We start from the raw sequence: 21,676 nt of genomic DNA on the forward strand, positions 1-21,676 counted from the left end.
ACTTATTCCAGTTCCCAATATTCTATCAGAATTATACACTGGAAAGGGTCCTGGATTGGCATTGAGAAACTCTGGTTTGAGTCTTGCTTCTGGCATCTTCTAGCCATGTTCTTGGGTGGCATCTCTTAATTTAGAGAAGGCTATATTTGGAGTAGAGAAAACCCGGATTCAACTCTTTCATCTAGCACATACTCACTATGTAATCCTGGGCAAGGTTCTTAGGCCTCTAGCAACTCTGAAAAAATTTAGGTGGAGGGAATCTCCATGCCAGGAGACAGCGGCATTAGTGAAATGACAAGTCCAATTCCCTAACCCCCAAATTCTCTCCCCCCAAAGGAATAAAACATTCAATAACTCTAATCCTTCCTTTACTTGGCTGTGAAATGAGGGGAGTACCACAAACATGGCCTTCCTAAGCTAAGTGCTTTGTACTATAAATTGTTTAGTGCTAAATATGTATAAAAATTTGAATTCCTATTTATTTCACATGGAATTCTGTTTTCTGGCAGTAGAGCAGTTCTTTGGTGGGGCAAGAATCATTTAATTTTTGCCTTTGTATCCCCAGCAAATAAGATTACCTGGTACATAGGTGCTTAATTAGTATTTCTTGAATTAACAACATTACAATGATGGGATCACAATAAGCACACCTAAAAGTTTCATGTGCCTAAATCTAATCAAAACTTTTTTTTTTTTTTTTTTTTTTTGCTATTTCAAAAGGTATTTTAGGGTCTTCTGGTGCCTCCCTGATAATATCCAGCATGACAGCTGAGGTCCTCTAAGATCTGACCTCGACTTAGGTCTCCCGCCTTGTGTCCCAGGGTCATATACTCAGATCAGCGGCTCTGTTCCATCCTGCCACAGACATGGACCTGACTCCCTGCCTGGCATGCCACCAAAGTCTGTCTTCCTTTAAAGACCCAGTTTCTTTCTCTTTTTACAAAATTTCTTTTTACATGTTGATACAATTTTTCTGATGTTTGGAGATCCATGTTTCGTCCTTCTCTCCCCCCTGCCCCAGACAGCTGAAGATCCAGCTTCAGTACTAGTTCTAAGATGTCTTTCATGTCTACCCTGGTTCTCAGAAATCATTATCTTCCTCTCAACTCTTGTAACATTTAGCGACTATTTAAAGGCAACTAAGTAAACATAATGGATGGAGCACTAAACTCAGAGTCAGGAAGACCTACCCTAGGCACTTACTAGTGATGTGATGCTGGGCAAGCTTCTCAACCTCTTTCAGCCTCAGTTTCCTCATCTGTACGATGGGGATAATCATAGAACCTACCTTCTAGGGTTACTATGAGGATAAAATGAAATAATATTTGTAAAGTGCCTTCAAGTCTTAAAGTTTTATAAATTCTAGCTATTAACATGTTGCCTTTAATATGTTATACCAGTAACATGTTACCATATAAATGCTAGCTATTCTTGATGCTGCCTTTATAATACGATTTATCAATGTGTATGTTACATTTCCCCAGAAGTATTCAAGGGCTCTTAAGGGCGGGAGCCATGTCACTCTTCATTTTGTCTCTAGTATACAGGAAAGAGGTTTGCATGTAGCACACTCAATAAACTTTTGTAGATAATGATCATTGACTGACCAAAGAAAGTTTTGGAGGGTTATTCAGGGTCTGTTAAGTCTAAATTTCTCATTTTATAGGTGAAGAAAAAAAGACTCAGTGAGCCAAGTGCTTAAAAGTCATGTAACTAACAGACAGCGTAACTGGGTTTTGAACGCAATGGTGTCATGTTCTTTCTCCTCCACAGGGCTGACTCACGAGCACCAGTTAGCCTTGCCATGCTTCATGTGGAACGGGGAGGGCAATGTGTGGAACCTGATTTGAGTCTAGACTAGGTGTTGCAAGTTCCTTTTAAAAATCAATTCTAAATACTCTTGTTTATGTACTATCTGTCCCATTTTCATAAAAGTGGCGTGAGGAAAAATTCTTAATCATTTAACTGTTCTGGAATTTTTGATGATACATTAATTGGAGTTTACTGCACTCTGCATCTGGTGGACACTCATTAAACTGTTCTTGTTGACCCAGTTACATCCCATCATTTGGAATTCTGACAAGGCTATAATGTTACTGATAGAAGTGGGACGTGGAAGGAAGCTGACAGGCTTTATGACTGAAACATCATATCTGACTTTTCTGGTTGACCAAAAGTTGTTAGTTAGTTGTACAAAAAGAAGCAAAGGGAATTGTTTCTTTTAGGAGTTTTCACATGTGTGACTTTCATATACTGAAGCCTCAGTAAAAGAACTATTGAATTAATAAATAAGACTGGAAGCTGGAATTTTGAAAAAACAGATAAAATAGACAAAGTACTGGTCAATCTAATAAAAAAAAAAAAAGGAAAGAAGAAAACCAAATTGACAGTATCAAAGATGAAAACAGAGACCTAACCTCTAATGAAGGGGAAATTAAGGCAATCATTAAAAACTATTTTGCCCAATTATATGACAATAAATATAGCAATGTAGGTGATATGGATGAATATTTACAAAAATACAAATTGCCTAAATTAACAGCAGAAGAAATAGAATACCTAAATAATCCCATATCAGAAAAAGAAATTGAACAAGCCATCAAAGAACTCCCTAAGAAAAAAATTGCCAGGGCCTGATGGATTCACAAGTGAATTTTATCAGACATTCAAAGACCAACTAATCCCAATACTATACAAATTATTTGATATAATAAGCAAAGAAGGAGTCCTACCAAATTCCTTTTATGACACAAATATGGTACCGATTCCAAAGCCAGGTAGATCAAAAACAGAGAAAAAAACTACAAACCAATCTCCCTAATGAACATAGATGCAAAAATTTTAAATAGAATATTAACAAAGAGATTCCTGAATTTTCAAGGAAGACTAAAGTTATATATGTGTTTTTTTTCTCTCCAAATAAAACCACTGGTTAGAATGCACATTGCATTTCCAGACATGCCTAGATTCTTAATGTTTAAATATTTCCAACATCAGCAGCTGCAGAGAAAGAGAAGAGAATACATGAGAGCCAATGGTTTTTATAGTCTATTTTCTAGTTTGTACCTTCCACTGATTTATGAAGAAAGGTTGAAGTGTTACTTACAGTGATAAAACAAAGACCATAAACTATTAATTTATTACACTAATAAGAACTAACAGCCCTAAAACAATTGTCTTATCTTGAAAGTGGTAAGAAAGAACTTAAAAAACTTTTAATATTATTTTCATTCTCCTTTTCACTCTTTTCTATACTACTCCAAGACCTTTGCAATAACAAATCTTTTTTTTTTTTTAAATTCTTTTTTTTTTAAACCCTTGTACTTTGGTGTATTGTCTCATAGGTGGAAGATTAGTAAGGGTGGGCAATGGGGGTCAAGTGACTTGCCCAGGTTCACACAGCTGGGAAGTGGCTGAGGCCGGGTTTGAACCTAGGACCTCCTGTCTCTAGGCCTGACTCTCACTCCACTGAGCTACCCAGCTGCCCCGATAAATGTTAATCTTGCATTTCTCAGCACTCACCATCAGAGACTATCACTCAGAAAATATGTCTTTTAGATTTACATAATCCAGAACCCTGAAGTCTCCTTTAAAACTATTTATAAAGAAAAAGAAGAAGATGATGATTTTTCAAATCATTTTTTCAGAATCACATTTGGAGTCAGAGGCCTGATTTAAAATACTGGCTCTGAGACTTTCTCTGGGGCTGATTTTTGGCAAGTCACTTTGACCTCTCTAGACCTTAGTTTCCTAATCTTCAAAATGTAGTAGTTTGATTAAATGACCTTTAAGGTCCTTTCCTTCTGTAAAATCATGATCCTAGTGAGCCTAAGATCTAGGAAGAGTGTATAGCTAGCATTAAGCTGGGTCTTGCTTTTGAAGTAAATTATTTTTAATTTTTTTTCAATTACTCAGAATTAGTTTATTATATGGGTTATAGTTCTAGATTTGTTATCAAGAGATCTAGTTTGAGTCCTGGCTCAAATAATTACTTCATGACCAGGAGAAAGTCAGAACTTCATCTTCTATATCTAAACAATGAGGGTGTTAATAACTTACCACAAACAGTTGTTGGGAGGAAACTATTCAAAAAAACCCTTAAGTAGTAAAATTAAGAGTTCTATTTTTTAAGTCAAAGGCCAATACATACTAGATTAGAAAACAGAAAACCTGAATTCTAGCACCAGTTTTAGTCACATGACCTTTTAAATTTAATTTTTAAAAATGCTTAAATTTAATTGTTTGTTACATTAAGATTCCAAGATATATCCTTCCCTCCCTCAGTTAAAGAATGACTAAACAAGTCATGGCATATGATTGTGATGGAATATTGCTGTCATAAAAAAATGACAAGAATGTAAATTTAAAAAAATGTTAAGACCTACACAAAATTATTAAGATTGAAATAAGCAGAACCAAGAAAACATCCTATACTGCAACAGAAATATTGTTTCAAGAATAACATCCACCTCCAGAGAAATAACTGGTAAATAGAAACAAGCAAGACAAGTACAAATATATGTATAAATACAAATATATATATGTATATATATATATATATAATCTTAAGTAAATCCCTTAATCATTTTGCATTAATGAAGGTGAATTATAGTATCTCTAAGGTCACTTTCCAAACTCTAAAATTCAAGTCTAGCCTTCAGTGACCACATCTTACAATTAGGATAATATGATTTTGAGATTCCAGGTTCTAATATTATTCTTCACCAGAGAAAAAGAGAGAACTTATAAATTTATATTTAAAGGTAAAATAAACTCATCCATTTGGATCCATATTTTTAAAATGGGAAAAATACCCTTCAAGACCCTTTTTTCCTTCTTATACTCTAGATATTCCTTTGTTTACATGTTGGCCACCCAATAATGAGCTAATTCATACCTGATATATATAAAAATCATATACCTAATTTTCTTGTCTTATATTAACTAAAAAGATTTTCATTTTACATAAATGACAATGTTCAAAACAATACAGGCATAAATGTTGGTTAAAGGCTATGATAGATGAAGACAGAATTATTTTTAAGGGTATTATTCAAGCATAAGAAACTACCTTATTAGTGGATGATAATTCTTCCCCAAATTAACTGAGAAATGGATTTATTAAAATAGTTGATTCTTTTGAAAACATTTGATTAATATATACTTATTAGTTAGTGGTTTAACTAAATACACTTGGTCATATTCAATGTATCTGCTAGTCTGAATTCAAACTGGCTTACACTAATAAAGACTTAGGGCTATATAATCAATACTAGTAGAAATCTGGCATTCATTCAGTTTTTGCATTTGTAGTGGGGTTTTTTCCCCATTCTATTGTGTTATTATACAGGTTACTTAGTCTCAGCCACAAGAGGAATTTTAAATCTAATGAACACCCAGACTTTAAGAAAAAAAACATATGGATCTCCCTTTCAGAATTACACAAGTGAAAAATAAAATAAAAATGATTGTTTTTTTTGTCTTTGCTCCTTTTAAAGTATAAATCACCATGCCCTTTATCTATTGACAAGAATTATTCTCTAAACCTTACCATCTCTGACAGTACACAAAAATAATTTTCCTTGAATAATTTCATATTTGTCAAAAAATGCTCTTGAGTCTTAGAACGGACATAGCTAGTTTTCTGTTTGTTTGTTTGTTTTTTATATTTCCAGTGCAGATCACCTGGAAGAAAATGGAAGGTTGTTTTAAAAAGTTATAGTTTGAGGTATGGAACATGCAATGTGTTATAACAGTTTTCACTGCAAACCCTTGTTAGTGTTAAAATAATTCAATATAGTTTTAGTGTAGCAATCATTCAATATAGTTTTCAGACTTTAAAGCAAACACATATGTTCATTTGGCCTCCATATAAATTAGAGGAATATTTTTTCTCTATATCAATATGAACATAAGAGAATCAATTCCAAAAGTATCATAAGGAAAAGTTGAGACACTTAAAAACTAAATAATCAAGATGAGTTTTTCTTATTAAATACTTAAAAAACAAGTTTCATTTCATTCATTCATTCAGAGATTTGTCCTTGAAAAGATCCTAGACATTACCCATTCCAAATAACATTGCCCTAGCAGACATCTTCACTCTGGTAATACTTCTCTCTCTAGTCTCCTACTCTTAAGTGGTGAGTTCCTCCCTGAATTTCCATTATGGAAGCCCCCACACCAGCTTCAACTCCAGTTTTTCACCTTATTTTTATATATTGTCTTTTCTACTAAGCTGTATGTTCTTTGTGGAGAAGGGATATGTTGCTTTTTGCTTTTATTTGTAATCTAAGACCTAATTGAAGGCTTAGTGCAGTGCCTGCACTAAATGATTTGTTTATCTAACTCATCACAGATAAAGAAACTGAGGCCCAGAAACATGAAGTCAGTGTCACACGTGGCAGAATCAGGATTTAAGCCCTGGTCCAATGACTTCACATCTGGTCGGTCCCCTAACTTTTAAACTTTTTTAAAAAATCACACTAAATTTGCAAATATGCATTTGATCTTAGAATAATTTAGCTGGAGACCCAATTGAAGGCTAAAGGAACAGAAGATCTTTAGAGGTTAATTTTAGCTTTATAATTTTAATTCAAATAATAATATACACAAATCGACATGTTGAAAAATTATATAGTAATGATGGGACCAACAACATTTTCAAATATTTTTCTCAAAATGCAAATGATTATCTTATGAATTAGTATTAAGTTTATATAGGAGGATTTAAAAAGGTAGGATAAATTTATTAATTAAAATAATTCACTTTAAAAGTGCTATCAAAATCATACTCTATCTGAAATATTTTAGTTTAGTAATGTAAAGTACCTTTACTAATCATTCTTTTACTGAGTTGATCCCTGAAGTGAATGCAGAGGAATATTTGATACTGTAGAATTTAATAAAAATGCCTTTTGGGAGTGGAGTGGGTAGGCTGCTGTTAAAAGGAAAAGACATACATGAGAGGATATAAGTATTTAAGGCTGGAATGCACCTTGGAAACCACTTTGTCTGTTTTGTAGATTAGGATACTGAGATTTAGCAAGGTTTAAGTAACTGGCCCAAATTCACACAAGTCAAATGAGCTCAAAATTTGTTTAGTACTTAGATCTATTTTTAAAGTATTAAATAGAGGCCCTAATGTTAGCTCACACGTTTCTTTTGTATAAAGAGGAAATGTAGGGCACAAAACACTTTGACCTAAATGCAGACATCCCTAGGGTGACTACCCCTACCCCTACCAGCACTAGCAGTTTAGATCTCCATAGTACTTTTGACTAGATCTCCACTCAGATGGGGGGGGGGGGCAAGAGGTTCTGAATTTCATGATAACACCATGGCAAATTACACTGTCTAAAAGCTAACTATGGCTGGATGACTTGGTGATGTTAAGTGATAATCATAAGAGAAGCTGACCAGTGTTGACAAAACAATTCCAAAAAGGTCTTTGCCATAGTCTCCTCTGTGTACCTGCAGGGACATACAGAGTACAGGGCAAAGTAAACTCAAGTTTAGACTATAATTGGCAGAGAATGCAATTCTCAATTCCTGGAAGGCATTTAACTGTAATCTTCAAGATGTTCTTCATAAATATAGTGTAACTTTTCTGCTTAAAAAGCACTGAATTAATCTGTCAGTCAATATACATTTATTAAGCATGAACACTCAACAGGCACTACACTAAGCTAGGGATACAAATACAAAAAGGAAAAATAGTTCTTGTCCTCAAGGAGCTTCAAATCTAATGAGGGAAAACCACACACAAAAGAAAGATGAAAATGGAGTAAGGAGAATAGCCAAGAAGGGCTCGATGGAGAAGGCTGGAAAATCCCAAAGGTGGATTTATCTAATCTGACCTAACCTCCCCATGGATTTGTTATTGTTAGCTGTTCTGGGAATGTTTCTAGGATGTTGTCATAAAATTCAGTATCCTTCATCCCCTTCATCACAAGAGGTTTTTCTGGCAAAGAAAGTAGGGAGTCTGATTGAAGAGAACTTGAAGCTTAGGTTGACCTGGGGCTCATCTCCTCCCACTACCCACTCGCTATTTCTTCTCAGTGTCTAGATTGAGAGGTTTCCTATTTTCTGACAGATTCTCTCAACTCCCCACAACACTGCTAAGACATGAAGATAACATCATTCTCTGTCACGAATGGTAAGAAATTCTGAAAACTCAGCAGTTGCCTTCAGGACTACAACTGTCTTTAAGGAAGTAAATGAGATTCATGCAGTTCAAACTCCTATGTCCAGTGAAGATAAAGATCAAATTTGCAAAGAAGTTGAGGAAAGAAGGCTTTTTCATCCACCAAAAATTATTTATTTATTTGCTTTCTATGTTTTAGGCACTGTGCTAAATGCCAAAGATAGGAAAAAAAGCAAAAATACTATCCCTGCCCTCTAGGAGCTCATATTCAAAGAGAGGAGACTATGTAAGTTAGTAAATAATGCATGGAAGACATAGAGATTATTTAGGTCATGTCAGAAGGGCACATGCAAGGATGTGGGAGAAGGAGGGAAGGCCTCCCATCCAGGGGAATTTGAGCTGAGACTTGAAGGAAGTCGGGGTAACTAAAAGGTATTGCTGTGGAGGAAGAGCATTCCAGGCATTTGTGGTTGCTGTTGTTTAGTCATTTCAGTTGTATATGACTCTCTGGCACTCCATTTGGGGTTTTCTTGGCCAAGATACTGGAGTGATTTGCTATTTCCTTCTCCAGCTCATTTTATAAATGAGGAACTAAGGCCAGCAGGCTTATGTGACTTGCAGAGGGTCACACAGTCAGTAAGTGTCCAAGGACATATTTGAGCTCAGGTCTTCCTGACCCCAGGCCTAGCACTTCATCCATGGTGAGTTTTGTATGGGAGAAAACAAGTTGGCCAATGCCCATATACAAAAAAGAGGTAAAAGGTAGCTTCTTTCCTTAAGAAGCTATCAATCTAATGCAACCAAACGAGTAAGAAAAAAGTGCCTGGCAATGTGTTCTGGTTTGGGGTTTTCATGCTTTCCAACATTCAGAATGAAACTAGCCAGCAAATTAGAAACTGGCAAGTATAAATGAGATAAAAGTTGGCATTTTTCATGTCTGATCTTGATTTTCTTTTACAAAGTACTGATTCCAACTTGGATTTAATGATAGCATCAAATGCGATTCCAGGTAACTGAGCCACAGGCAGAGATCTAGAATGGTAATGTTATTCTTGCCCTCCCTGGCCCCCTCTCCCCCGCCCCAATTTCACACTGGCTATGATTTCTGCACTTCATAGAAGGGTTTCGGAGTGATTTTTTAACTGCTGAGGCATTGAGTATATTGCCTGACATTTTCTCAGTGGAGAAGTTATTTCAGGTTTTCCTGACTTCTAAATTTCAAACTTCATTTATGTTGGTTAAAAACTACACCTTTCTGCTAGTACTCTCTTGCCTGGGAATGGGTGCAGGGACGAGGGAGGGTTGTTTGAAGGGTGAGAGAGTGTGGAAAGAAGTAACAGAGGCGGTCTCAGTTTTAACTTATTCACGAGTTCCTCTCAAATGACTCTTTTTATTCCAGCAATGATTCAGTTGAAAGAATCATTGCTAGCTCCTGAGTTGGCTAAAAAGGTTCTTTATTAGAATCCCACATCTTATGTCACTGATTGTGATTCTGTTCATAGCACTGACATCCTCTTCCTCCACCTCCCCCCACCCCACCCCAGCTTTGTTAGCTGACATCACCCCATGTTAGTAATTCCTCCCTTTGGCTTTCCTTTTTTATACATTCCTCTGGTAGGGCTGTGCATCCATGACAACTACTGACTGTGTGAGCTTCCTCCTTCAGACTGTTATTTAAGGTTCAGATTCCATGATTAGTCAAAAAAGATAACAAAAAAAGGATTAGGTGGCACAGACAATTAAACTATTACTCATCTGTACTCAAAAATCTAGGTGCCTGCTTCTGTGTCACAGAGAGATTAGTGTGTTACTATCAATCTTGTTTCTCCATTTTTTGTCTCTATCCGAAAACTCCTTCAGCCTCTTCTGCAGCAATACAGAACCATATGTTCAGTTCACTTCTCAATAATGTCCTCTTTTTCTTCCTCATCAATTAGCTTTCACTTGTGCTTCTCCCGAGTGTTACCAGCTCTCCAAATTGGAATTTTTTTGAACCATATAAACTTCAAGCAAGATATCTGATTTGCCTTTTATGACTATGAAATGATGAGCATCAGATTTCTATTAAAGATCATTGGATTTCCTCCAGATATTTGCTTTAGTCATTTCACTTTCAGTAGTAGTTTAATTTATTTTTGATGTTGATGATTGACATTTTTTTCTGCCATCCTTCATCTACTGGTATTGCTTTTTCTTAAGTGAAATAATTTTAAAAAATAATTGCTAAAGCAATTTCAGCTTTCAATGCACTCAACAATTATTATCTCATTTTTTAAATTTTAAAAGAACACTGGATGGTAGATACTATTATTATTCCCATTTTAGAGATGAATGAAACTAAAATTGGCAAAGGTTAAATGACTTATCCAGAGTCACACAGCTAGTACAAATATGAATTTGAACTTAGGGCTTCCTGATTCCTTTCCAGCTTTCTATATTCTATTCACTGGATCACCTAGCTAAAATATTTTTGCAAAGCATTTAAAGTTTAAATTATTATTAATAATATTTTCAACTATTTAATTAACTACAATAATAATACAATAGTTGATTTTGTGTTCAATAACCAAAAAACAAATCATTTTATCTACCTGTAACAGTTCCTTAAACACTATCCATAAAAGAACAATAGTAGAAGAGCGACTTGTTTCAGAACCATTTTTCACCGAGGTACATCAAACTTAAATGAGAAGAATGTAATTATAATAATTGCATAAATTTCTATAGGACATTAAGGTTGACAAATCACTTTACATATAATATTTCATTTGATCCTTCTAGCAACTGGCGAAGTAGATGTCCCTATAAAGTGCACTTTAGAGATGTGTAAACTAGCAGTATTAAAGTTTATTTCTTCTGTGATTATGCTGAACACTCTAATGAAGTCATAAATTTAGGGCTATAAGAGAAGTCAGAGTTCATCATGTCTAATCCTTAATTTTACAGGTAAAGGAACTACAGGCAAGAGAAATTTAGTGACTTCCCCAAGGTCATAGAAATTGTGAATATTACTGGTAGGATTTGACGCTCTGTTCTCTAATTCTGGTTCTCTTTCCATTGTACTTACACCAAGCTGCTTTTTTATTAGTAAACTCATATTTTAATTAATGACATTTTTATTTGTTCCTCCCTCTTTCTTTTCTTTCTCAAATAATCTTAATATTGCATGGCAAAAGTTTTCCAAATTCACTTCCATTTCCCATGCCCTTCCTATTCCTAGGATGCTACATATAGCTTCTTAGCATACCTGCCACAGAATTTAGTTAATTCCTTCTTTAAAACTTTTGCCATCAAGTGAAATCTAAAGGTCAATGGCCTTCTCAGTCTGAGGTAGGTACAAATAAAGCCAGAATCCAAGTACAAAGTCTAGATAAAACCAATAAGAATGTAGATGCAATTTAAAGGAACGTTTGTGAGATTCGGAGTGAATAAATCAAAGCTAATTTTACATGGCCTTTGCTTCTAGACTTTATGCTAACTTTGTGGTATGCTGAAAAGCTTTTACCAACAAAATTCGGAGGAGAACTATGCAAGCTTAATTGTACTTATACAAAAGAGAGCCCTTTCAGTTCCCTTTGCTAGCTACCTGATGACCCTTAGCACTGTACTGTACAGCTAAAATCAGTAAATCAGACAGATTCATTTCCAAGGAATACATTTAAGGTCTTGCCTATACCCCACACATCAGAAGGATCTGTTTTTGCCAACAACACCCTGGCGGCTTACTGCAATGGAATGACTCAGGTCACTTATTTAAAATCTTAAACTGATATTTTAGTTGCCTGTAGGTCACAAACCTGCCAGCCTTGTAATTTACACTGCTGAAGCACAAGCTGACATTTCTCCTCAGCCGACAGCTTCTTCTTCTCTCCTGGCAATGTATCAGCCAAGGCCTTATACCTGTAAGGAAAAGAAAAAAAAAATCAGGGAAATATCTGATTGATACAGAAAAAAACGAAATACCAGTGATTGAATTTGGAGTGAAAATTGTTCTAGGTTACTAGTTCGTAATTATATTTGTTATTCTGAGTTTTTGTTTATTTCTTTGCTCTTTTCCTGTCACTATACACAAAAAATTTCAATTAGGATAAAGGACTCACTCCTGGAGTGAGAAGACCTGGGTCCCATTCTCATCTTTGACATTAACTATTTGTGTGATTTTGGCCAAGTCATGTAACATCTCTCAGTCTCAGTTTCCTGATCTGTAAAATGATGGGATTATACTAAATGATCTCTGAGGTCTTTAGCTTTATATCTTATGAACTTTTGATTCTAAAATCATAGATATATTGTTGTCTATTGTCAAAGCCTCTTGTTCTTTTTAAGTTGTAAAATTAACTAACCCACTAACTTCTTGAAACTCTGTTGGATCTGTAGAATTTGTTTAGATAGTCATGAAGAAATGGTTATTTGGAAGTCATTTAAGAAATGTGAAGACTTTGGAAAAAAAGCTTCCCTTATTTCCTTTAAATTGACAGTCATATTAATATGAATGAAGATATAAAGAAAACCAAATGCCTAAGTAGCTCCATTTGAAGAAAGGGCTTTTTAACACTACTTCATATTACATCTTTATGTCTTCAGAGCCCATTTGGAAGGGATGTGGTCAAAAATCCTGCTCAGCATTTTCCTTTTCCTTGTTGGGAGTCGATTAAAAACTAAAGAAGTTTTCTGCCCACCTCACATTGTATATACTTCACTCCTTTGAAATTTGCTAGAATGGATTTTTTTAGGCTTTCTTATTTTGCCATGTCCTTATTTAATTTTACCTTTCTCTGATTAAATTAATGTAAGGTTTAAAATTCCCATCAAGAGAGAAAAAGTGCTTTCACAATGTTGTAGCAACCAAATGATAGCTCTTTGTTAAGCCTTCCCTCTTTTCCTTCCCCCTCCTTTTTGGCATTATACCTGGCATGTGAGCAAATAGTGCATTAAAAAACAAAAGCTTCTGCATTAACTTTCTCTGCTACTACATTATACTGTTTATCAATATCATGTTATACTGCATTTGTAAGCCAGGATGAAGTTCTGCCAAAACTTAAGGGGAAGCACATATCATTATCACATAAGATTTCTACTGTTTTCTGCAGAATGGCTTGTAGTTTTCTCTAATGTGCGCTATAGTTAATTGGGTGTCTCCTAAAATGAGGGCTTTCAATTCACTTAGAGGAATTAGGCAAGGAGAAAGAAAGAAAGAAAAAAAATCACCACAACTGACATCCTTATTTGCCACATTTGCTTAGATTCTAGAATTGCTATTATTGCGGAAACCAATTGGCAGTCATGTAAGACTGATGTATATAGCTCTTCATTTTGCAAATACCATCCATAACAGATTCACTGAATGGGGGTGGAGTGGGTGGGTAGTACTGCAAAGGCTGCAGGTACAGTAAATAATGCATATGGGAGGAAACCACTCTATTCAGCTCTTTTCAGCATGTTTTCTTATTTTCTTTCTTAACTCTTTAAAAACTAAACCTGACCAAAAACCAAAGCAAAAATATTTTCTTTTCTCTGGGATAAATGCCTCTATCATTTAGTCAGCAAAATAAACACATCAATCCCAGCATGGTGCCTTCTTTTTATATAGACTTTACTCAAGTGTCAAGCTCTGGATATGAGTGCTTATAAAAATAGAAAAGGGTAAGCAATACATAGTGAAGCTGATATGCCTGAGGCAAGGGAGTGAAAAATTCCAGCTCATCAACTTAATCATACTAAATGGGCTAAAATGATCTAGGGATGACTGGAATACCTAGTGTTCTTTTATGAAAATAATACTTCCTCTAACTGTCCTGAATCAGAGTCCTAGCTTCCTGCCCACTTTGGATGTAATCACTTTTGGATTAGAGCAGAAGAAAGCGGGGATTTGTCAGAATTGTTGGGCAATGGTTAGGGTATGTGAGGCTCCTGAGTACCTTTCAACTCCTGAAAAGGTACTTGCAATGATGCATTGCAATAAGAAACAATACATGTATAATTTAATACTTTTTAATATCTGTTATAATATAGTTACAGTGGAAAGAGAACTGGATTACGAGTCAGGATTTAGTAGTTTAGTAGTGTTTAGGTTTAATGGGTTAGGGTTTAGTAATGTCTCTGATACTTATTTACTAGCTGTGTGGAAAAAGGCAAGTTATTTTGTGATGTTATTCTGTCCTTTCTGTTATTCACCTGGAATTAGTCAGAGGAAGTATCTTGCTGCTGACAGATTCTCACTATCAAGAACAGCAATCCTGTGGATCCAGATATTCAAAAATCTGGACCTCCTCTCTCAGACTTAGCTTTAGCATTTCCTCCAAGATGAATCTATCTGAATTAGAGGGTGATGAATCACCATCCCTCTCTCCTATACTTATCTTGCCTCAGATGGCTAGGCTACACTTCCTCCAAATCTGACATCTATCAGGATGCTAGAACCTAGCTAGTGAGGGCATCTTGCATTATACATATAGCCAACTCCCTTGACCCTTCCGTACCTGGCTTCTCCTCTCACCCAAATAATAATAATAAAATCAATACTGACAATACTACTTTTTTGTTCCTATAGAAATTATGGGTAGATGTTAACAAAGTCCAATTTAGACTTGATGTCTGTCAGGAAAGAATTCCTAATAATTAGTATTGTCCAAAAGTGGATCAAACTGCTTTAAGAGGTGGTGGTTCCACTTCTGTGGGAGTCTTTCAGTAGAGGTTGGATTATCACTTGCTGTAAATGTTAAAGCGGCAATTCCTTTGTGTATTCACTGGAATACTTGGCCACTGAGGTCCCTTTTCACTCTCAAATTATCTGATAATGTCAGAAAAAATTAAATCTACTTTCTAGGATAGACAATTTTTGCTAAAGGAGAATATTAAGTAGAAGAGTCGACATTTCCAAGACTATCTAATTTACATTTGTTGAAGTCTGAATCAAGAATGAAATCTAGTTTCACCCTAGGATACTGTTAATTTGTTAACATCAATAACAATATGAAATTCACAGATGAACTTCTAACTCAACACTTTGTTAACCTATCAGTTAGAGTTGAAATCTTCCTCCCAAAACTTACTTTCTTCATTTTTGAATTATTCTTTTGATATTAAAGATGGCCTTGTTCTAATTATTTGTTTTCTATTAAAAACTTTAAAAATCATAACTAAAGAGCATTTATTTAGGTTGGGCCACAAAATTAATGTTTAGAATGGAAGATATTGTTAGCATAGAAAAATTTGTACACATTGTCAGTGACTTTTCTTCATCATGAAATAGGCTTTCATTTCATGAGGGACAGTATGGCATATTGGATACAGAGCTTAACCTTGAAGGCTTGGAATCAAGTCTTGCCTCTGACATTTCCTGACAGTGTAATCCTGGCCAATTCATTTAAACTCTCAATGCTATAGGCAACTCATTATGAATCTAAGTTTCAGAGGAGTTGTCAACCTGCATTGCAAGAGGGAAATATCCTCACCTAAGAATGCCTTAAGCAAGTGAAATAACACCCTAGTCCTTATTTATCTTCCTATCCTTATCATTAAGCTAACCACTATACTAAATGATGTCTTAATAATGACTTCATTGTGAGAAAAGGCAATAAAAGGCAATAAAATTCTGATATATAGGCGATGAGACCAAAGATTTTGGACTTTATGCCACATTTTACCAAAGAATTTGAGTCTTTTTTTAGTTCAGACTCAAAGTAAATAGATCAGAAGTGGAACCACTCTTATGAACTTGACCTTCAAAAGAACCACCTAAAACTTTAAGAGGAAAACACAAATAAGCCATTCATTTAGCATCTCATGGAATGAGATCTTAAAATAAATAAATTTTAAAAAATTAGTATGTGTTAAGAAAAAAGGATAATTAATTATGCATAGGACTTTTCAAGTACCATATTCTTATTAGCAGCAGTTCAATATCTTTGATTATCAAGAATAATACCAATTGTGGGCAATAAAATGGAAATATTGGAAAAAGAAATATGGGAAGATACTAACACCATTAATACTTCTTCTAGAAGTTTAAGAAGCTAGTACTGGTTTAAAATCACTACCACAACCTAAAAAATAGAACTTAAAAAGATAAACTCAAATCACAGAGTCATATATTTATATCTGGAAAGAATGTTAGATGAAAATTACATAGGTAGTAAAAATAGAAATAAAGAGACTCAAATGCTTTTGCAAAATCTAGGTAAACAGTCCACTGATCTACCAGTTTTGTAACCATGTCAAAAGGAAAATTAATTTACTGGTGAATAATTGTTCTTAATGAAGCTGTTATGGACTTTATAATCATTCCTTCCTCTTCTAGATGTTTACCTCTCATTTTAATAATAATATATTCTAGAATTCTGACAAGAATCAAAGAAAAGTTTACTGGCCCAAAGTTTGAAAGCATCATTCTTTTCCTTTTAGTAGGTCAATCAAACTGATACACATGTAGGAACATGAACTTTTCTTTAGGATTTTGGTAACATCTTAGTATTATAGCATCATAAATAACAAATTTAGATTTAAAAATTACCTCACTGACTATACCCTTGATTTTATAGTTCAAGTACAGGGAGGCTACGGGACTTTGCTGGGTCACATGCAATAAATGTCTGAGGTAGAATTTAAACCCAAATTCAATACCCTGTTGACTATACCACATACCCAATACCAGTGATGGTGAACCTATGACACACGTAACCATTTTCGATGACATGCAGCCACATGCGGTCGTATACAGATACGTATGGGGCCACGTGCCGAGGATGAAACATTTGTTGTAGTGTAGTGTAGACATTCTGTGCACTATAGATGACAATTCTACATATATTAATTTACCTCTTTAGGTTATTAAATACAGTTATACATTACAATTACATATTTTTGTTATTTAAACTATAAATATCATGAAATTAGGTGTTTTTTCCCAAAGTGACATACCACTCGAGTTATGCTTATTTTTCTTGGTGAATTTTGACACACCAAGCTCAAAAGGTTGCCCATTACTGCTCTAAACTGACTTATATTAATTATTGTCAAATGAGCTAATGAGTTAACATGGTGAGCTTGATTATCGATGAGATACAGACATATTCTTAAAGGATAATACACCAAGCAACATATATAGGAAACAATATATTCAATATAATTTAGTATATTTACAAATGAGTTGAATAGCTAATGTGTACTATGAATTTATACATGATGCTAAAAAGAGTAATAAGACAATGTCTAAGGAGAGAGGAATAGAATCCTGACTAACTCTGACAAATGAAAAAAAAATGGTGTCAGATGCTATATGACATTATGACGAGGAAGCTTAGCCCTATGGATGATATAAGGAAATACATTTTGTTCCTTTCTTTGCAGAGTTAAGCATTTCTAGTTATTGAATATTGTACTGTTAGACTTAGGTAATATGTTGGTCAGTTTTGCTATATTGCTTTTTTCTCTCCCATTTTCTCTATTTATTTTGTTATAAGGGGATAACTTGCTAGGCAAGAAAGGGAAAAGGAACATATTCTGAAATAAAGATGATATAATACCAAAAATAGGTAATGGCAGAAGAAAAGGGAATCAATTACAAGTTAAATATCAGGGATATAGTAGTTCATGAAGCAACTAACTTGATCTAAGGATATGCTATATTGTGTAATTAGTACATGAAATTGTATAATGAATTAGACTATTATTTAACCTCTGTGATATTGCTTCTTTTCTTTTTTAGAAGATGAAATAATAGTCAGAGAATATCAAAATCATGATTAAAGGTTGAATATTAGAATGTAAAGGAAGAATAAGTGATAGTATATATATGTGAGGAAATATTTTTGTGCTATAAGAAATAAGGAAATGAGGGATTTGAAAAGGACATAGAAATGCTTATATGAACTGACAGAACGTGAAATAAAATAAGAGGAGGAATTAATACTTTAACTTAAATATTACAAAAAAATAAAGACTTATTAACAGATTAAAAATGAAATTAACAACCAGAAAGACAATGTATATGACACTATAAATATAAGCAACTTTGGAAGCTGTAAGTACTAGAATTAGTGAAACAACCACTCATGATTCCAAATGATTAATGATAAGACATACCATCCATATCCTGACACAACGATGATAGATTTAATATGCAGAATGATAGAAACGTGCACATTAACCCAGACTCAATGGGGAAACTTGTTCTGCTTATCTAGACATATTTGTTGCAGTTTGCTATTCTTTTGTCTTTCCTTCTTTCCGCCAAAAAGCAAAGAAAGGGGGAGAGAAAAAAAATGTCTGTTCATCAAAAAAATTGATAGTTTAACAAAAATAAAACAACCCATCCAGCAAAGCTCAATATTATCATGCAATAAAAAAGTGGTAATTTAACAAAATAAAAGACTTTCAGATATTCTTAAAGAAAAGATCGAAACTGAATGGGAAATTTGATCTACAAGAATGATAAGAAGTGTAAGAAGATAAATATGAAATTATAGTTATAAAGGACTTAATAAGATCAAACTGTTTACTTCTCTCATGGGAAAATATTATATATATATATATATATATATATATACACACACAGATGTGTATATATAAACCTTAAGAATAATATCATTAATTAGGTAGTTTGAAAGAGCACATTTAAATAGAAGATTCAAGTTTGAGTTGACTATAATGGAATGAGTCAAAAAAATAAAATTGGATGGGAAGGGAGAAAATAGAATAATCTCATATAATAGGCATCTAGGCAGAAGAGAAAATAATACATACATGTAGAAGGGCAAATTTTTCTTAACTCAGAAGGAAATAGATAAGTGAAAAGTAAAGATGAGAGGAACTTTTAGAAAGATGTATAGATCAAGAAAAAAGAGAGGAAGAGGATAACATAAGGGAGGGAATATTAGAGGAAGACAATGGGATAAGGAATGGAATAATAGAGGGCATTCATACTAATAAATATAAAACTTATGTAGCCAAGGAAAGCAGAAAATCAGAGGGAAAATTATATACAATTTCTTGCATAGTAATCTCAAATCTAAAATCTATAGAGAACTTTGTCAAGTTTATAAGAATATGAGCCATAGTCAAATTAATAGTCAAAAGATATGAACAGGTAGTTTTTGGATGAAGACCACTTAAAACTATATATAATAATATGAAAAAATGATCTAGATCATTATTGCTTAGAGAAATGCGAGTCAAAACAACTCTGAGATATCATATCATACCTACCAGATTAGCTGAAATGATAAAAAGGCAAAATGACAATGTTGGGAGGGAATATTTAAAAATGAGTACATTAATATACTCTTGGTCAAACTATGAACTGATCCAACCATTCTGGAGAGCAATCTGGAATTTTACTCAAGAGTTATAAAACCGATTAGGTTTATTTCCTAAAGTGATCAAAGAAAAAGGAAAAGAACCTATATATTCTAAAATAGTTATAGCAGCTCTATTTGTGATGGCAAAGAACTAGAAAGTGAAGGGATGCCCATCAATTGAGGAATGGCTAAACAAGTTGTAGCATATGATCGTGATGGAATACTATCATGCCATAAGAAATGACAAGTAGGTTAATTTTTAAAAAACATGAAAAAACCTACATGAAATTATAAAGAAAGAGTGAAACAAGCAGAACCAAGAGAACATTATCTAAATGCAACAGGAATATTGTTTGAGGAATGACTTGTGTATATCCACCTCCAGAGAAAGAATTAATGAATAGAAATAAAAAAGACATAGTTTAATAAATATATTTTTTCAAAAGATTCCTTCTTTAATGGAGACAGAGAGGGAGAAGGGGAACTACCTGGGTATTCACATGTAACAAATTAATCAATTAATTAATTGAACTAAAAATAGTTGTAGGGGTGCTCTAGATATGGAATGTGCCATTCACCATAGATTAGGTCTCTATGTTGTTATTTTTGCTTAATTGTTTTACTTTGTTACAAGTAACCTCTCAGGGAGATATGTTAATGTAATCTCTGAAGAAAACGCATCAATAAAACTTTTAAAAAAACTAAAAAGAAGAAATGAAAAGAGTATGAGTTATTTTCTCAGACAGGAAATTATTCTTTCCACTTATTGGAATACTTCTATTACTTAGCAACTTGTGAAGACTAGAAAAGAGAAAATGGTCTCACCAAGCAGTCTATCCTCTGCTCTCATGGTGTAAAGATATATTTAGGTCAAATATAATGTCTCATATGGGTGGAGATCTTCTTTAAGAATATAAAATCATCTTATGAAGCTCTTCCTTGCTAACCTATATCCTGAATGTATTTCTAATTCACAATTCTCAGTAAGAGGACTCTAAATAAGAATGCTTTCCCCTCATCGTTTTCAAAGAAAAAAACATTTTAATGTCTCTTATACAACCAGCCTTTCACAACTCTAGTAAAGATTTTACACCTTGAGAAGTATACATTCTAAAGTATTAATCCTTTGTGTTCATAAGTTTTATTGCTTTTATTTATATTTTTGTTTTCATTGCTGTCACTTCAGTTTTGTGTTATCTCTTCATTTTTCTATGGGCTATCTCTTCTCTCTGATTTTAAGCTTTTTTGGGACAATGATATAGATATTTCTATACTACTTTCCAACTACTTCCTTTTAAAACTCCCCTCCGGGCATAGTATGGTTGTGTGTATTCAATAAATGTAGCTGCCTGGCTAAGTTCAATTGGAGATTCATTTTATTAGCTTCACAGTACTGTTTCGTTTCCTCTTCATATCATGTTCTCACGGTAAACATGGTGCAGGTGCAGGTGGGTGATTTTCTAGCTATTCAGGGCTAATTTCCAACATTCTGAAGGCTGAGTGGTATGCTGAGCATAACAGCTGCCTAGCAACGGGGCTGACATGCATCATGAAAACAGAGAGAAGTATGAAGGAAAAGGAAAACTACTGGGCTTGAGAGGGAAATAAAAGCTATTTAAAGTGGGTGGAGGGGTGAGAATGGAAAGAGAGAAAAAGAAAGATAAGGGATTTTTTTTTCTTCTTTAGAAAAAAAAATTAAGTGCTATGGCCATAAGTTTAAAAATCATTTGGCTCGTAGAAATTCTATTTAGTCCATAAAATGTGCACATTTTCTTCCTTTAACTGTTTTCTACAACACTCAAGAATCCTGTGTGTACCTCTCCCTATCATCAATAAAGAATTGCCTCCAAAGACAAGGACATACCAAATAAATCAAAACAGAAAGAAAAGACAGAATATATGTGTTTTAAGCCTATAGTCTTTGTTTTGCTAGTTATAGTTTGTGATTGACTTCAGTTACCTTAGACACTGTTCATATATAGAAATATATGCCTATAGTGGTTAATTGGGAAGAGAGATAGGGAAGAAATACTACCTTAGCATAAAAATGGTATTTTATATTTACATGCACTTTAAGCTTTGCTTTATATTATCACATTTGACCCTCACAACAACTCTGATGGGTGCCATTACTAATACTTTACAAATGAGAAAACCAAGTCTTAGTAGAAGTTAAGTAATTGGCACAAGGTCTGAGGTGGTTTTTTTTGAACCCAGCCTTCCCTACTCCAAG

The 21,676-nt window shown here is 34.0% G+C and overlaps 1 protein-coding gene across 1 annotated transcript in view; it reads right to left on the bottom strand.

Annotated features, from left to right (window-relative positions):
- MYO16 (myosin XVI) overlaps positions 1 to 21,676 on the bottom strand; it is a 719,254-nt gene that overhangs the window by 146,590 nt on the left and 550,988 nt on the right. The window contains exon 26 of the mRNA XM_044669338.1: positions 11,944 to 12,046. Coding sequence (XP_044525273.1) covers positions 11,944 to 12,046 — 103 coding nt within the window. The remainder of the gene's footprint in view (positions 1 to 11,943; positions 12,047 to 21,676) is intronic.

Source organism: Gracilinanus agilis, chromosome 3, assembly GCF_016433145.1.
Source record: "Gracilinanus agilis isolate LMUSP501 chromosome 3, AgileGrace, whole genome shotgun sequence".
NCBI classification, from domain to species: domain Eukaryota; kingdom Metazoa; phylum Chordata; class Mammalia; order Didelphimorphia; family Didelphidae; genus Gracilinanus; species Gracilinanus agilis.